Source organism: Chelonus insularis, unplaced genomic scaffold (genome assembly GCF_013357705.1).
Source record: "Chelonus insularis isolate UGA/USDA-ARS -01 unplaced genomic scaffold, ASM1335770v1 contig_88_pilon, whole genome shotgun sequence".
Lineage (NCBI taxonomy): Eukaryota > Metazoa > Arthropoda > Insecta > Hymenoptera > Braconidae > Chelonus > Chelonus insularis.
The window spans coordinates 878766-895765 of NW_023276776.1; the positions used below are offsets into that span (position 1 = coordinate 878766).

The 17000-nt window shown below is 29.1% G+C and overlaps 5 protein-coding genes across 5 annotated transcripts; 2 read left to right on the forward strand and 3 right to left on the reverse strand.

Annotated features, from left to right (window-relative positions):
* Nucleotides 1-220: 220 nt before the first annotated feature.
* mbt (serine/threonine-protein kinase PAK mbt) lies at nt 221-2593 on the reverse strand. The gene is made up of 3 exons (XM_035091411.1): nt 1856-2593; nt 668-1777; nt 221-582 (listed from the first exon to the last, which is right to left on the reverse strand). The coding sequence occupies exons 1-3, from the start codon at nt 2591-2593 to the stop codon at nt 421-423; spliced, it is 2010 nt and encodes a 669-aa protein (XP_034947302.1). The 3' UTR covers nt 221-420.
* Nucleotides 2594-3472: 879 nt separating this feature from the next.
* On the forward strand, nt 3473-7437 carry LOC118071833 (ATP-dependent RNA helicase DHX30-like). The gene is made up of 3 exons (XM_035091267.1): nt 3473-3826; nt 3895-4286; nt 4366-7437. Exons 1-3 carry the CDS (start codon nt 3777-3779, stop codon nt 7308-7310), a joined length of 3387 nt encoding a protein of 1128 aa, XP_034947158.1. The 5' UTR covers nt 3473-3776; the 3' UTR covers nt 7311-7437.
* A 78-nt stretch (nt 7438-7515) lies between these two features.
* On the reverse strand, nt 7516-11152 carry LOC118071802 (uncharacterized). Its single transcript, XM_035091214.1, has 11 exons — nt 10734-11152; nt 10273-10438; nt 10027-10193; nt 9790-9945; nt 9213-9708; nt 9018-9129; nt 8813-8942; nt 8589-8728; nt 8172-8519; nt 7740-8108; nt 7516-7663 (listed from the first exon to the last, which is right to left on the reverse strand). The coding sequence occupies exons 1-11, from the start codon at nt 10970-10972 to the stop codon at nt 7521-7523; spliced, it is 2466 nt and encodes an 821-aa protein (XP_034947105.1). The 5' UTR covers nt 10973-11152; the 3' UTR covers nt 7516-7520.
* Nucleotides 11153-12024: 872 nt separating this feature from the next.
* On the forward strand, nt 12025-15442 carry ida (anaphase promoting complex subunit 5 ida). The gene is made up of 10 exons (XM_035091215.1): nt 12025-12314; nt 12658-12707; nt 12779-13149; nt 13212-13371; nt 13454-13635; nt 13707-13820; nt 13891-14020; nt 14091-14393; nt 14467-14859; nt 14940-15442. The coding sequence occupies exons 1-10, from the start codon at nt 12191-12193 to the stop codon at nt 15273-15275; spliced, it is 2163 nt and encodes a 720-aa protein (XP_034947106.1). The 5' UTR covers nt 12025-12190; the 3' UTR covers nt 15276-15442.
* Nucleotides 15415-16956, reverse strand: LOC118071804 (ATP synthase subunit C lysine N-methyltransferase). The gene is made up of 4 exons (XM_035091216.1): nt 16679-16956; nt 15989-16161; nt 15724-15912; nt 15415-15640 (listed from the first exon to the last, which is right to left on the reverse strand). The coding sequence occupies exons 1-4, from the start codon at nt 16764-16766 to the stop codon at nt 15476-15478; spliced, it is 615 nt and encodes a 204-aa protein (XP_034947107.1). The 5' UTR covers nt 16767-16956; the 3' UTR covers nt 15415-15475.
* Nucleotides 16957-17000: the final 44 nt, after the last annotated feature.

Here is a 17000-nt window from a genome sequence, read left to right on the forward strand (position 1 = left end):
TAATATAAATATCATTTCAATTATGTTTAATTCCAAAAATATGCCGATTTTTAATTAACATTTTCAATATATCTTTTTTAAATTCATTACTACTATGTTCAATTTCAATTATTCAATTTCTATTTATTACTAAAATATGTTTTTCAATTTGTAAGATGATAAAAAAATTAAGACATTCAAAATATCCTTTTGCATTTCAAAGGCACTTGCATTTAAAATTAATCTTATGTATCATGTTTATATATATATATAATGTATTAGTGTTTTTAACTTATTTTTATAAATAAAATAGAAAAAAAGCGCTTTTATTAAAATAGTGGAATGTTTTTTAATTAATAGAATTAAATATAATTTATCGAATTTAAGTATCGTATCGTCCAATAAAATGATAACGAAATAAAAAACAGTATTAATAACGTGTTAGCAGTTAGTATGTCTGGCACCTCTCATTAATGGTATCAAGATACTCGGACTCTGTGCTTGTCTTAAAAACGGATGCTGTAACAGTTCTGGAGCTGTAGCTCTTTGAGCTGGGTCACGCACTAGCATTCTTTCCAAGAAACCCTGCAGCCGTGGACTTACCTAATAAGACAAATTAAAGTATTATTAGTTATAACATACAATTTAATAACTTATTAACATTCCTAGTATTATATAATTGTATTACTTTGTAAGAATTCTTCAATTTAGGTGGTGGCATATCACGAATTCTTCGCATTGCCTGCAACGGAGGTTCGTTGAAAAATGGCGGTTCTCCATCGACCATTTCAATAATCATAATTCCTAGTGACCAAATATCAACTTCTGGTCCATAAGGTAACCTTGATATAACTTCAGGACTCATCCAGTAAGGAGTTCCAACAAGGGATTTTCTTTTTGGTAATTCTTGCGATACTTGAGCGCAAAAACCAAAGTCTGATAATTTGACTCTACCATCGGCAGTAAGGAGTATTGAATCTGATTTGATATCTCTATGAATAACACCCTGAGAATGAAGATAAGCGAGTGGTCTCAAACACTGCATGCAAACGGTTGCTATTTGACTTTCATCCATTCGTGAATGTGTGACAATATCGGTAAGTGCACCTCCTTCAAGGTACTCCATAACAACCCAAAGTTCATCATCAACTAAAAAGCTATCATACATTTCCACAATATTTGGATGATGATAATCTCTCATGATAACAACTTCATTAAATAACAGTTCACGTCGTTGTTGTTTTCTCAAATCCATTTTTTTGACAGCAACTTGTCTATTGGTATTTTTATCTGTTGCAATACAAACTGTTCCTGTGCTACCTTCGCCAATTTTTAAAAAGTTTTCTAAATTATCTCTAGGATCACCACGACTTACAACCATCTGCAAAGCTGTTCTGAATTGTTCATGCGTCAATCGTTGATCGGTATTCTGTTTATTGGTACTGTTAGCTGGCACACTAGTTGAACCACTCACAAGATTTCCAGATGACACTGCAACTTTCATATTCTGATTTTGATCAGGTACTGTACTTGCTCCTGAGGCAGCTGATGGTACGTTTGGTTTGGACAGATTATGCATTGATTGTGAACTTTCAAGTGGTCTTTGGAAATGACCGTGCATCGAAGATGAAGTATTCTCACCAGCACCATAATTTTGGCCATACTTATTAACATTATGGGTACTTAATTGGCTCAAGGGTCGTTGAGATGCTATGGAACCAACTGGAGATACCTTTGGCTGTAATTTATGAGCTATTACATTCTGTGGTAATTGATGATCTCTCGTTTCAATTGATTGCTGTAAAAGATAATTTTTTTCAATTAAAATTTTATTATCATTAATAAAGTTTTTTATTTTATTATCAATTATAACCACCTGAGAATTTCCATTAAACTGTCCTGAAAGTGTAGATGATACGTTCATCCGCTGGAAATCATGATCATTGGCTAGACCCGTATTGGAATTGATATTGGAATTTTCCATATTGGGAATGGGACTTAAATTCTGGAAATTCAGAGACAGGTTTGCTGGGTTAGAAATTCCATGAGTTAAATTTGGAGAAGACTGCATATTAGGATTCATGTTTTGAAGATTTGGAATCATGCTTTGTCCTACGATCGGTGAATTTTGACGCATTTTATCTGAATAATTATAAGGTTTTCCATAACCTGAATATGATGATTGCATTGGATTTACATTCGAAGGTACTTCTTGACCTTCAGGCACTGATGGTGGTAAATTGGAGTTATTTCTAAAATCTCTTCTTAATCTTGGTGGACTAGAAGACCGTAATGAATTGGATCTGGCAACTGTACTTATTTTTGGTAATCCATTTTCAGGTGCTTTGTCATTATTTCTTCCAACTCTGACATCATTGTGTCCTCTGACAATGGTTTTGAGATCCAGAATTTCCGTTGGAGTGATTTCACTGGGATCAACTAGTGGTAGCGGTCTGTTAGTTGATTTTAATATTTGATTATTGCCAACAATAGATGCCCACTGAAGTGGCAATCCGACAAACTTCCCTTCACGTTTGTCAAAGCCTGTATGCACTCGATGCTCAAAATTAGTTGGAGTTGAAATTTGTGGCTTCTTTTTCTTTTTAGAAAACATTTCTTTTGAATATATATATATTTACACAATAATTCTTCTGATTATTGACTGATTACTTGGAAAATAATATTTAAAAAATATCGTTTATGTTGTTTAAAAAATTTCACTAACCCTGATAATATCCATTTATACTGAATAATAGTAATCATAATACATGATTATTACCAGAAAACAACACTTTATAGTCCATATGGTTAACAATTATCGACATGATGCTCGATCGTTAGTGAAAATTTAAGAAAAACGATTATTTTAGGATGAAGCAGACTAAGTGACAGCAACGCCTATATCGTTAATACGATCACGCACATCAACCGTAAGCCGCTTGACCTAACTTTATTGCGTAAATACATTCTTTGTCTAATCATCAAGAAATAATTATTGAAATATTTACTTAATTTCCTGATTCAATTAATAATAAAATGACACAGTTTGAACTATAAATTGGTTTTATTTAAAACTAATTTTTATTAAAAATAACTAACAAGTGTACCCGACAGGTTGTTAGAACACTTGAAAGCGTCACCTGTGAGAATTATTATTATTAATCTAGGAATTTGATTGAGAGCATGCGCATGTACTTTAATAAATTTATATGGCTCTAACTTGAATTGAGAAAATTACTGTACACAAAATTAAAAGTAAAGTACGATTTTTTCAGTAATAGAAGAAAGAATAGATCCATAAATACATATGTACTTAAATGACACAATAAGAATTTTTTTTAACAATCCACTTAAAAAAATTTTTCGTTTTTTCAAAAATAATTGGAGTAAAAGTTGCCTTGTTTCAGATTGTACCTTCACTATACCAAACTATACCAAATGTGTTCGGAAATAATTATTGTTTGATTGGACTGTACCAGCAAAATCATTTCATCAGTCCATGTGCATATATACTGATGAATTTAATTTATTATTAATGTATTTCTCAAAGTTTATATAAACATATAATTGCTGAATATTTTTATCATAACTATTTTAGTTTTATCTAAGGAGTATAAAAGTAATGACATTACTTTTCTATTACATAAAATCATTCTGAATATATAGGCTAAGACATTAGACCTCGTGGTTTATCATTGAGATGATTTACTCCAATTTCGATCTAAAACATAAACGTTTTTATTAACGTTAAAATTCAATTTTTTATTGCTTTATATTGATAAATAAAAAGAATAAACATGTTGAGTTTTAGTGCTGTGGTCACTAGGAATAATCATCTATACAATAGGTAAGCAATATTCATGTGAATATTATAATACAACATACAGAAAATTCTAAAGATTCATTTTTTTACAGTGCCCTTAGCTATAAGTTCAGAGATAAATATTCTTATCAACGTTTTTCTGTGATCGTAAATAATTTAACAAGACGACATATTGCTTATCAAAACAATCATACTAGAAAAGTAACACTCATCAATAATGAAGGTAAATTGCTTAGAAGAATTCACACAAGTTCATCTTTAAATTGTCTATCACCTTTTGGTGAGAATGGAAAGTTATCACAATTATTAACCAGTCAGCAACCAAATGCAAGTGCTAAAGATTTATTCGAGCAATCGAATTCTTCGAAAAACAATGATGATATTGAAAAGAATGATTATAATACAGATCGGTCGATTGTAGTTGATAGATTGAATCATTCTCATGAGTATCGTCATGAAAAACGAGAGAAATACAGTTTAAAGGGTAAGTACTATTTGCAAAATTGTTATGTAATATTTAAATTAATGTACATTATAAAAAGACTATATTTTTTGTTGGATAGATATTGAGAAAATGTATCACAATCCAGTATCAAAACTAAATGAAATTTATCAACTTGTCAATACGGAATTAGAAAAAATAGTCCTCAATGTCGAATTTCATCATTTAATATTGGAGAAAAATGATAATAAATGGAAGTGTACAATCCGTGTTTCATGGCCGACAGAATCTTCTTTTTCGGCTATTTCCAATAACAAAAGTAGTGCAAGAAATCAAGCATCATTGAAATGTCTACATTGGCTTGAAAATCTAAAGAAAGTGCATCACGGTAAACCAGTTCTATACACAAAAGCAGATATAATAAAATTATCAAAAACTCCAACTCGAATATCAATACATCCAGAAACTTTATTTGAAGCTAAATTAATTGCTGATAAATATGAAGAAAACTTGAAATCCTTAGTTGAAACTTCTTTAGATGAAATTGAAGATGATATGTTTAGATTCCAAAAGTATCAAGACGATACATTAGCTGATCCAGTTGGTAGAGCAAATCCTGGGGCTAGATTACCGGAAAAAATAAAAGAAAGAAATCTTGTACTTCAGTTACGATATGAAAGCCGAATGATGACTGATGGTTATGCTGATTTACCAATAAAAAATTTCAGGGAGAAAATACTTACAGAATTATCAAATAATCAAGTTATTTTAATTAAAGGTGATACTGGATGTGGAAAAACCACTCAAGTACCTCAGTATATAATGGATGAGTTTGCCATGAACAATGCCGCTACTGATTGTAATATAATTGTTACACAACCGCGCAGAATATCTGCTATTTCACTGGCAGAACGTGTTGCCGAGGAAAGACAAGAGCAAGTAGGCGATGTAGTTGGTTATCAAGTAAGACTAGATCAAGTATTACCATCGACTCCAGGTGGAATTTTATATTGTACATCAGGCATTCTTTTACGTAAATTAATATTCAATCCAACATTAAAAAATTGTTCACATCTAATTATTGATGAAGCTCATGAAAGAACTATCAATATTGACATGATTTTGGGACTTGTAAAACGAGCAATGAAAAAAAATCCAGCTTTAAAAGTTATTGTCATGTCAGCGACATTAAATGCTGAATTATTTGAAAATTATTACAATTGCAAAGTAATTGAAGTACCAGGTAATGTCTATCCAGTAGAAATGAATTTTTTAAGTCAAATTGATCGACTTGGCTTACGAGCACCGAGCCAATATGATTTAACTTTTCAAGATGTTCTACAAACAAAAGATGTACCTATACCAGATATATGCAAAATGGGTGAGTTAATTTCATGGATTGTTAAAAATAAACCACCAGGTGGAATATTATGTTTCTTACCTGGATGGTCTGAGATAACATTTTTAAAAAAATACTTGGAAGAATTTGCTTTATTACCGCATAATGAAATTGCCATATTTGTAATACATTCAAGAATATCACCTTATGAGCAAAGAAAAATATTTTTAAAATTACCAGAAAATAAGAGAAAAATTGTATTAGCTACAGATATTGCAGAAACGGGAATAACAGTGTCTGATATTGTTTATGTGATAGACTCATGTATCCATAAACAAAAAAAGTGGATAGAAGATCGAGGAGTTTTGACTATCAATAACACTTGGGTATCTAAAGCTAATATACAACAAAGAAAAGGTCGTGCTGGTCGAGTTAAACCAGGTGTTAGTTATCATATGATAAGTTCAGAACATTATGATCAATTGGAACCGTTTCCCTTACCAGAAATAAAACGAACGTCACTCGAAAAAACAGTTTTAGACATTAAAACTTATAGTGATGAAAAAATAATGGATTTTATACAATCAATGCCAGAACCACCATCTGCTTTTGCAGTAAAACGAGCTATTGAAGATCTCATCAAAATTGGAGCAGTTGATAATAATGAAAATTTAACTGCCTTAGGTAAAAGAATAGCATTTTTTTCAAGCGATCCAAAAATAAGTAAAGCCATGGTCTATTCTACTATCTTTCAATGTGTGTCTCCAATGTTAACAATAGCAGCTATAGCTTCATCAGATCATGATTTGTTTACCAAAGCGTTATTCAATAAAGAAGCTATTAGGCGAGTCAAGAAGAAGTATCATCCATCAAGTGACCAGGTTGCAATGGCGTGGCTATTGAAAGAATGGAATAAATACTTTGTAAAGAGTAAAGATACAACGAGAGATTTTTGTAGAAAGAATAATCTTTATCATGAGAGAATGTATACAATACATAGAGTACGAGAACTTCAAGCTGATTATTTAACAATTGTTCGAATGTTACCTTATAAAGATATGTTTGATGATATGGATGCTAGTGTTAATGAATATTCACAACTAGATGAACTCGTTAAAGGCGTTCTTTTATCTGGATTAAACAATGTTCTGTATCGTAGAAATTTTGATTTCCGAAAAGGTATACTTAAGAAAGGAACTTCTGTCTTCGTCATGAATGATAATAGTCATGCTATAATTGCTCCTGAAAGTGTTAATTTTAAAAGAAAAAACTTTCCAAGTCCTTATTTACTATTTGATCATCGAACACATTTTTCAGAAAGAAGGACAACATTAGTTCGCAACAGCAGCATCATTTCACCTTTAACATCATTTTTATTCTGTCAAAATCGAATATTAGGACGTTTACAGAGTGATGGAGATGATGATGATAATAACAATAACAATAAAAAATCAGTCATATTTACTGTTGAAGATAACAAAAATATGAATTTTATTTGTGATAAGGAAACCGCTGATGTATTAGTTAATTTCCGCGAAGCAATGTGGGGTGTGGTTCGTTATATGGTGACCACCTTTGGCTTAACGCATCGTGAAAAAACAGAAGTTTTTGAACAAGTCAATGCTTATAGAACAGAAATGCTTCAAGTATTAGCCAAAATGTTAAATGAAGCAGCTGTAAACATTGATCGACCAGAAGATGACAACAAAAGAGAGGACGATAATTAGAAAAAGACTTAGAAGATAACAAAGAAAATGTAAAATTTGAAATATATTTATCGTACAAATACATTTTTATGCATTACTATTTGTAAAAATTTGTTTGTTGTTTTATAAATAAACTTCATTGTGAAAAATAAAAAGAATATTTACTTAATTAACATACTTTTTTTAGTATATAATTATTTTTTAATCTTAAAATTAAACTTTATTATTCAATTATGATGCATGATTAATAAAAATGACTGTAAAAATTATTGATATTAATGAAAAGAGTCTTGTACTTGCAGCATTAACACAAACAAGATTTTCATAAGAAATCGTGTATTTTAACATATCTGGATATCGACATCGTTCAGGATCTAAAATAATTAAAAAATCATATTTATTGTTATATAATTTCAAATTAAAAGATATTTTTGATAAAATAAAATTTACCAGGGCATTGACTTAATGGAGAAACTGATGAATTTGCAGCAATTGATAAATACAATGGAGCACATTCATGAATATAAGATGCCTCAGCACAGGTGACTTGTATGGTATGAGTCATATCACTTGTAGTACAATTTAAACCCGTTGAATTTATATTAAAATTATTTCGTGAAGTACAAACAGTAATTGGTATTCTATTAGATGTTTGAATTTTTAAAGTAGGTAGTACTTCAGGGTCAACTTTGTAGAAATAATTAGGATGTAATCGATAAAAATTAATGCCAGATGGTTCTAAGTAATTACTGTATGGCTCAGAAGTACCGCTAGCTGTATAATTTGCTCCACATTGTGAATTAATAAGACGTCTAGGAACTAAAAATAGAATTAATATATTTTTACTAAAAATAATGGTATAAAATTATTAATATAACTTACTTTGTTTCATTTTATTAAGCAAATAAAATATTGGTGCTTCATTCACTCTTACATTATTATTACTAGTAATAACAATGTCATTATTTGGATCAACAGCTAAATCTGACCATTTTTCTTTTGATCCAGTAATCATGAAGAATAAATAAACATCTGGAATATTTTCACGAATAGTTTTTAATCTTTCCTGGCAATAGATTTTATCAGTATCTGATATTGTTGTAGATGTAATGATTAATACAATGTCTGATCTGCTACCACCGATTCTATTTTCCCATTCGTTATTTAATTGTTTTGTTTTTCTTGTTATTAGAAGATCAAATATCTTCGGTAAGTCAAGTCCCCTTGTATCTGAAATGACGTATTTTATTAATTACTATTTAAATATATATAATAAGACGAAGTTAAAAATTAATTTACAGGTAGAATAAGTAGTTTGATTCAAGTTGTAAAAGTCCAAAATACTGTGAGAGCTATTGATAATCACATTTCCATCATGAGCACTCAATAAAGTGAAATTACTTGAGAACCTATTGATATCAGCATTTTCTAATAATACTCTGTAAATAATTAATTGATAAATTATTATATGTTTATAGTTATATTCTAATTAATGGTCTTTTATTTAACACAATTGTACTTACGTTAGAATTGATTGTATCGATGAGAATGGCCAGTTCGTGTCGAGGAAAATAGTTAGGTCTGTTGTAAGATGGTTGAACTTGGATAGTTTATTTTTATTATCACAAATTTTTTCATCATGTAGAGATGATGCTGAAATATAAAAAAAACATTGATAATAATATATCATTGTAAAATTATTTATAAAAAATTAAATACAAAACTTACGAATAAAACTGAATAATTTTTCAACTGCTTTTGTTGCAAGACCATCTAAAGCTGGTTTGCTAATAGATACTTTACTTAAAGACTGTTCTAATAAAAGTGATGCTGCATACGTCTACAATAAACGGAAACATATTTATTTTAAATATGTTCTATTTATCCAACTTAAAAAAAAAGTTTTATGAAGAATGAACATACCTGGGCATGAACTGTTTCAGTAGGTGCAACTGCTGTTAATAAACCTCTGCGATCACAAGCTTTGATTCCTGAATTCAAAACTCCTCTATCACTATAATACATATCCAATACTTGTGAGAGTCTAAGTGTGGGTACATCTTTGTACCAATTTCTTATATTACTTGCTAGAATCAATCCATCAAGACCACCTCTAATTTCAGCAGCAGTAAACTCGGTGTTATCATTGTCATCTAAAAAATAATACTTGGGCAGAATAGATGAATTCCAATGCCCATTAAGACCAAGTTCCAAGTTCTCTTTTTCTGGACCTTGTACAAGAGTTATTTCAGCTAAATCTCCAGCCAATGTTGCAAACCACTTGTTGTCAATTGTTACATTTGAATAAATATCAATTCGTTCTTCATTTTTGGGTACCAAATCAGTTAGTCTAGCTGTTTGAAACTGAAGCCCAGCTGCTAATCCTGCTAAAAGTGATCCTCCAGTAACTGTGCCCCAGCTTCAATTATATAATTTTATTTAATTTATTCCTAATATAAATTGATAATAAATGCATCATTATATGCTGAATATTATTTACCTAGTGTAAATGACTCCATTTTCAAGAGGACATTTGCTCAAAGGTTGTTGCTGTTTAATCTGAGCTGTAGCAGGATGGTTGGGTGGTAAAGGTGGATAAAATGAGTTCGGATTAAAATTACTTTTAGAGTCATTATTAGTATGACCCATTTCTTCCCTAGAAATGATTAATCATCCATCATTAATGACATCATGTTAATAATACGAATTATGTATCATTAATTTTTATAATATTTACAATTCATCTGGAGTCAACATTTCAACATCACTTTTGATGTGATCTGATTGTTTCCCGTCTTCTGTGTTTCTTATCCGACGATACTGAGAACTTGTTCGGCATGTGGATGATTCATCTCCACGTTTTTTAAATTCGATACTAGTAGAAACCATTGAATGCAAAGTACACTGAAACATTGTGTTGATTGATCAATGATTCATTCATTGATAATATATCTTCAAGAAAGTTAAAAATTAAAATTCTCACTCTTTCAATTAAATCAATACTATTATTTGGAAAATTAACAGCACTTCCAGGAATCAGTTGAAGAATTTTCGTCCCTTTAGCAGATGGCAAAGAATCTGCTGCATATGGAATTACACCTGGAATAGGTTTTGATGCTGTGTTTTCTACTATGCCATCTTGACGAAATCTATCAAAGAGAAAATCATTATCAATAAATTGTCAATTTTACGGTATTATTATTTTAATCAGTTTTAATTATCAATAATGTATTAAAAGAAATTCATCAGACAATTATCTAATTTACTAAATAAGTATCTGTTGATAAAAATTATAAATTGAATATAAGTTATAAGAAACTTTTATTTACTTTAGACACAAATTTTAGATGGTAAAATATTTTGTGATAAATAAGTAAAAGGGTCACATTTATACTTCTGTTTATGTTTTACAGAAAAAAAATTACGTAATAACATCATTTATACCTGTGAAGTAGTGCCACAGTTAATTGAAGTAAATCCATAGTCATTCCTGGACTATCTTCTACTTTACGTAAAATATCGATGAATGAATGAATGTTTTGAGGTAAAAGATTATCTTTAGTGACAATAAAAGTATTATTATAACACTCTAATAAACCACTAGCCACTGTCCGTTGAGCATTTTCTTGACTTTCTGCATAGTAAAGGATTGTTGTTATCATAAATAAAGTAATAATCTTCATTTTGTCACACTGATAACAAACTAAACTAAATTATTAAATATGAATAAATTATGATGTATTCACTTTAGAAGATTGGTGGAGAATGAAAACTCTTATATTTTCTATTGAGAATTTTACAAAGTACCATTCTAAACCACACCTTTTCAACCTGTACCATGTTTGTCCCACTATCATTATCAGTGATAAGATATGTTATATCCCATGAGTAATAATCTTCTCCTCCTTTGTTTAGTATTGAGAGTATATATGTATATACATATATTAGAGAATTATTTTATCTTGTGTGTTCACTCTTAGATTTTACTGATCAACTACAAAACCTAGATGAAAAATATCATTGATAACTATAAATATAATCAGTGTAAAACAATCAGAAGTTTTTAAAAATATATATAATTTTTATCATTATATTTTAATTGAATTGAAACAAATACAAATTGTTAACTAGATGATCATAAATTTGATCAAAAATTTTACAGAAACATTCTAAACGGCCAATTTTTTTGTTTCGTTAACGTTGATTCAATTACTTACCTAAATGTTGAAGAAAAGAATCTCAAAGATAACAATATCCCAAGTTTCTAAAAAAGAAATCACACTTCCATGACAATTAAAAAGATACTTTGGCATAAAAGTGATGATTGTTTGATTCTATTATTGATATCTGGAAAGTAAAATATAAAGTAGACATAATAATTATAGAAATAATAATAGAATACATTTTACGAATCAGCGTTAGAAAAGGTATACAAAAATGAGTCATTCCCGTTGTAGAAAATAATGTGGTCTCAAAAATAATTTTTCAATCTTGTACCAAAAAGAATTATTATTCATTGTATTGAAAAAGTATCAACGTTTATTATCTAATGACATTATAATTGTTTATATAATTAAGTATTAGGAATTTCAAAGTTTTTTCAATTCAGCCCAATCTTTAAAAATTCCAGGTCGGTAACTCATGACGAAAAAAAAATTATATCTACGGTCGGTAATTGCTCATCAGATAACGCCAGGCTCAGATGATACAAACCAGTCAAGCCGAGTGTGCAGTTCATCGTAAACAATGAAAGTGCTTTTGTACAAAATAATTTGCTCTTTATTAATATGGGGTTATTAACTAGAACTCGATTTGTTTGAGCGATAATAGTATTGAAAAATATTATTTATAAATTCGTTATATATTTCCATATAGTGATAACTTTAAAATATCGTTTAAACATGTACAAAGAAACGTTAAATTTGGAAGAGAATGTAAACAAATCGAGGGAGATTTTAACTCCATATAAAATTGCTATTGCTTTACTAGTTAAAGCATATTGCTCTACAAATTCCAGAGAAAAATGTACTGACCTATTTTATCATTATCATATTGAACATAAAACCAAATACCTGACATTACTTTGTGTCTAAAAATGAACATATATTTTTCCTATCTCTGGTTTGAGCCGGGTTACAATCCGGTTTCTTGTTTTCATTATAAATATAATTTTTAATTTAAATTTTAGCATACTAATACATATTGTTTTTAATTTAAAACTTTGACTTATATATATTTTAATTTATCTTTAGAGATTTTGAGGTTAAGTAAACAATATGGTAAAATATATGCGCATTTATAGAATTATTTTGCAAATAAACGACTTTCATTTCATTTTTTCAATGATTACATTATAACAATGTTTCAGCAATTCAAGAACGTCGTGATTTCTGTATAGTCATGTTGAAGCTAATCCAAGTGAGTAGGAAATATGTACAAGTCAATTGTAAGCTCGAATACAATAATTTACATGTTTTTATTATTTTCAGACACCAGATGTTGACTTTAGCATGTTACTATCAATGCTTTATTCTAAAAATCATACTCTCAAAAGATTTGCAAGTGAATTAGAAGCTGAATGTGTTGTTATATGTAAAACTGGAATTGAAGGATTGATGGATTTATTTGATGTGCTAACAAGACTCATGAAACCTCCTCTTGATACTTCAGTTGGGCCTCATTTACTCTGTAGAAACTCTGTTCTTGGATTATATATCAGAAGAATAAACATGCTCTTTGAACAACTATCATTTTCTGAAGGAGCTCAACTTTATGATTCATTTGTAAAAGACTTTGAACAAAGTATTATTCGTTTCACCAAGTTTCAGAATTCACAGTTTAAAGATAATGTTATAAAAAAGTAAGAAACTCTCATATAAATATAAAATATAAGTGGCATATTCTTATTAGATATTTTTTCAGAATAAATAATATGAACGTTTGGGATGATCGAAGAGCAGAGTTATTGGTCGCTCAGCAAGCAGAAATTTTACAGATTAATGAACAAAAAGCTCTTCCACCTGCAGAATTACAGGCATTGATCTATGAGCTATTGAATTTCAATCCTCAATATGCAGAAGCTGTAAGTTTTATTAACCTATTGTTCAAAATTTTTTGTTCTTTTAAACTAACACATTTATTAATTAGATAGTTACCACTTTCAGCATTATTTAAGTTATTTAAATTGTCTACGAGTCAATGAATATTGTGGAGCATTAGACAGTCTTCATCACTGCTTTGATCAATTTTTACCCAATAGTAGTCGAATAACATCGGATGATAAATCTCGTACCTTTCGATATGCAGCACTGAATTTAGCAGCTCTGCATGCACAGTTTGATCAAAAGTAACAACAAATATTTTTGAAGTATTACAATTTTTTTTTATTGATATTTATTTTAGAAATTTTTTTTTTAGAAAAGTCGCTCAATCTGCATTAAGAGAAGCTATCATGATGGCTCAAGAAGCGGGTGATAATGTCTGTCTACAATTAACACACGCATGGATTCATTACCTTTCTAATCAAACCAAGTAAAAAATCATGTTCCGGTATTTCTATTTAATTATTTATCCAAGATTATTGATGTATCTTTTTCTTTAGGCCATATTTAATAGAACGTTCAATAGGAAAAGCTTGTACTCTTGGAATTACGCATACAATGAGTTTAGGATTGATTGCATCGGCACATTATTCAGCATTAGAATCAACAAAGCCTACTACAGTTTTTGAAGTAAGTACAAGCAATACTTTTATAATTTAAAAGCATATAAAATAATAATAATTACTTTCATTTTTTATAGACTCTTATGAAATCTGATGTTCTAAATTGTCAACATTCAATGTTAGACTTAATGTCAATGGCATATGCTGAAAAGTCTGCCTTATGGGCTTACTATGGCAAAGTACAAATGTCAATAATATGTTCTCAAATATTATTACTCTATAATTCTGGAAGTAGGAAACAAACATTATTTAATGGAGGATCTACTTGTCAAGCTGTGATGAATGTTGCTAATGTTCTTGCTGATATGGGTGAATATAAATTAGTTAATGTAATATTAAATCATGCAAAAGAAAGGTTTCCAACAGAACCAAGTAATAAAGTAAGTATAAGGATAAATATCAGTGTAAAAATAAATTAAATTATAAGTAAATAAATGTATAATTTATGTGTAGATTTGGATGCTAAGCGAACAACTTATTGAATTTACAAAATTTATGAGAAATCAGAAATTGAATGATGCTGAAACTATTGCTATGCAAATTTCAAGTTTAGATAATCTTGAAAGTAAATTTCGTTTAGCTGAAGTTTCTTTAGCAAAAAAAGACTACTCCAGTGGATTAAATTATCTTAATAATTTAAAACGAATTAGTAAACCATTAACAGCTCAAGACCAAATAAGACTTATAATTCTCACTAGTCAACTGATAGATTCAGCTGTCATGGGAGCTAATGGACTTGCTAGTATCAAATCTTTGATACTTTTAAACCATGCTTTAGAAATTGCTTCAAATAATCATCTATCGTACTGGGGGAGTATAATAAAAGTACATCTTGCTAAAGTTCAGGTAAATATATTTTTTAATTGGATAATTAATAATTGAAATCTGTTATTCATTAAAAAAAATATATTTTTACGTCTGTCTAGCTAATGATGGGTATGCCAAAACAAGCATTGTGTTTGGTTGATGAAGCGATCATAAACATTTTGACACATGGAAGTTTATATGATCAAGGTGAAGCTCTTACTCTACATGCAGAATGCTTAGTAGCAGCATCATTCCTTACTGCAAAACAACGTACCACTGCTATACAGGGAGCAGTAAAATCTCTCCTAAGGGCTAATGAGTGTTTTAGTAAAATTGAAGCTTTTAATAAAATGAAAACTACTATGTATACTCTAGCTGTCATGTATAATGAGTTAGATATGAAAGCTGAACGCAATCAATGTGCTTTTGAATTTAAAAAACTCAATGAACAATGATGTAATAACTTATTGTTCTTCAGTGATGGTTTTTATTAACCATAATTGCATAGAATATGTAGATTTATTTTTCTACATTAAATAAAGATTGGTGTGGAGGATTATGTAATTTCTTGAAATAATTTCAATCAAATCAAGGTAAAATTGAACAATAAAAAATCTTTTTTATATTTACAAACTTACTCCAGATATATTTACACTTATTTTTTATCTAAACTTGATATTGGTTTACTATAAATCCAGACAGTATCTATTCCACTCCCTACAATTTTTACAGGTGTAAGATTCGGTAATGGAAAACGACAAACAACAATCCTACAATCATTTTTCAGTTCTTTTATAAACTTATTTTCAATTTTTTCCATCTGTAATAATGTTATATCACTGAATTATTTATATTTCATCCAATACTTAGGTAAGTTTTACAATAAAAAAAAAAATCTCTTACCATCTCTTGTACTCCAAATAATATGACATTATCATATCTACTTAAATTATGCTTCCACAGATCTTCTCTATAGAATACAGCATTAGAAGACAATCTTTGAGCGAATGCTACGATTCGAGAGTATGTAAGTAACCATAAATTTAGTTCAACTCCATAAGCCATAAAATTTTTTTTTGCAGCAGCAAGAACCTATAATATTGATAATATCTTGAGTACAAAATATAAAAATAGTATAATCATTTATGATAATATTTTATCCAAGTACCAATCGTCCATCTCCGCTACCTAAATCAATCAAAGTACCAGATCTTCCTTGTAGTGCTTGTAAAACATTTTTTATTTGTTGAGTAGTGGCAGGCACATAAGGTAAACATACTTTTCTAAATGCTGGGCTTACAAATGGTAAACATATAATACTCAAAGTTAGCCCAAGACCACCTGAAATATTAAATAAACCAAAAAAGATTGTTCTTCTCACTGAATTTATTGAAATTTAATAATATAAATGAATTTCAGCTTATATAAAAATATCATTTCCTGGTCTTATTACTATTTATCTTGAACAAAAATACAGCTAAAGTTTTGTAATATTAAAATAATTTTAATTTGTTTGTAAAATGTTAACTCCAAATTTTATACACAGAATGTGCTAAAACTATAATGACATATTGAAAGGTTTGCCAAATGATAAACATTCTTTGTCAAAGACTTTAATAAAAGTAACTATTTATAATGTTGAAAAACCTTCAATTATGATATCTTTCTGTCATAATTTCCGGTTTATTTGTTTTTTTAATATTATTATTAACGTATTCAGTAAATATTTATTCAGTGTTAATACATAACACAAAGTTAAACTTGCTAAATGAATTTTAATATTATATTATTTTATAAACTTTTTGATCGATTGTTATCAATATTTTGATGCTTATAATTCTTTGAAATAATTACTAACCTGTGACACTAATAAGAAATAAGCCTGTTTTTGATACTGATTTATTAGAATTGGAGATGTTTTCAGTGTTAGTTTCTAGAAACTCCATTATATTATTATTTTTAGTTAATTAATTAAAATTTTAAATCTATTTTATTTAGGTTTTGCCAGTACATCTATGCATCGTATCCATTTAAATTGATAAAAAAAAAAATAAGAGCACAATTAGCACGGAAGAGCAATGTCAGAAAAAAGAGATGTGTGTATAAAAAAACTATCCTGCACTTCTGGGTTAAATTTTTGGCCTACTTTCGTCGTCTCTTTCACACTTCTTCATATTACC

Bases quoted from the DNA above. Each gene is read 5' to 3' on its own strand.
- mbt (XM_035091411.1), bottom strand. From the start codon at position 2,593: ATGTTTTCTAAAAAGAAAAAGAAGCCACAAATTTCAACTCCAACTAAT. The intron at 1,778-1,855 runs GTGGTTATAATT...TATCTTTTACAG, and splicing joins AGTTTAATGGAAATTCTCAG to CAATCAATTGAAACGAGAGA. The intron at 583-667 runs GTAATACAATTA...TTGTCTTATTAG, and splicing joins AATTGAAGAATTCTTACAAA to GTAAGTCCACGGCTGCAGGG.
- LOC118071833 (XM_035091267.1), top strand. From the start codon at position 3,777: ATGTTGAGTTTTAGTGCTGTGGTCACTAGGAATAATCATCTATACAAT. The intron at 3,827-3,894 runs GTAAGCAATATT...ATTTTTTTACAG, and splicing joins AATAATCATCTATACAATAG to TGCCCTTAGCTATAAGTTCA. The intron at 4,287-4,365 runs GTAAGTACTATT...TTTGTTGGATAG, and splicing joins AGAGAAATACAGTTTAAAGG to ATATTGAGAAAATGTATCAC.
- LOC118071802 (XM_035091214.1), bottom strand. From the start codon at position 10,972: ATGAAGATTATTACTTTATTTATGATAACAACAATCCTTTACTATGCA. The intron at 10,439-10,733 runs GTATAAATGATG...TCTCTTTGATAG, and splicing joins ACTGTGGCACTACTTCACAG to ATTTCGTCAAGATGGCATAG. The intron at 8,729-8,812 runs GTAAGTACAATT...AATTATTTACAG, and splicing joins TCGATACAATCAATTCTAAC to AGTATTATTAGAAAATGCTG.
- ida (XM_035091215.1), top strand. From the start codon at position 12,191: ATGTACAAAGAAACGTTAAATTTGGAAGAGAATGTAAACAAATCGAGG. The intron at 13,372-13,453 runs GTAAGTTTTATT...TACCACTTTCAG, and splicing joins ATCCTCAATATGCAGAAGCT to CATTATTTAAGTTATTTAAA. The intron at 14,860-14,939 runs GTAAATATATTT...ACGTCTGTCTAG, and splicing joins TACATCTTGCTAAAGTTCAG to CTAATGATGGGTATGCCAAA.
- LOC118071804 (XM_035091216.1), bottom strand. From the start codon at position 16,766: ATGGAGTTTCTAGAAACTAACACTGAAAACATCTCCAATTCTAATAAA. The intron at 16,162-16,678 runs GTTAGTAATTAT...TTAATATTTCAG, and splicing joins ATTTCTTATTAGTGTCACAG to GTGGTCTTGGGCTAACTTTG. The intron at 15,641-15,723 runs GTAAGAGATTTT...ACATTATTACAG, and splicing joins TATTTGGAGTACAAGAGATG to ATGGAAAAAATTGAAAATAA.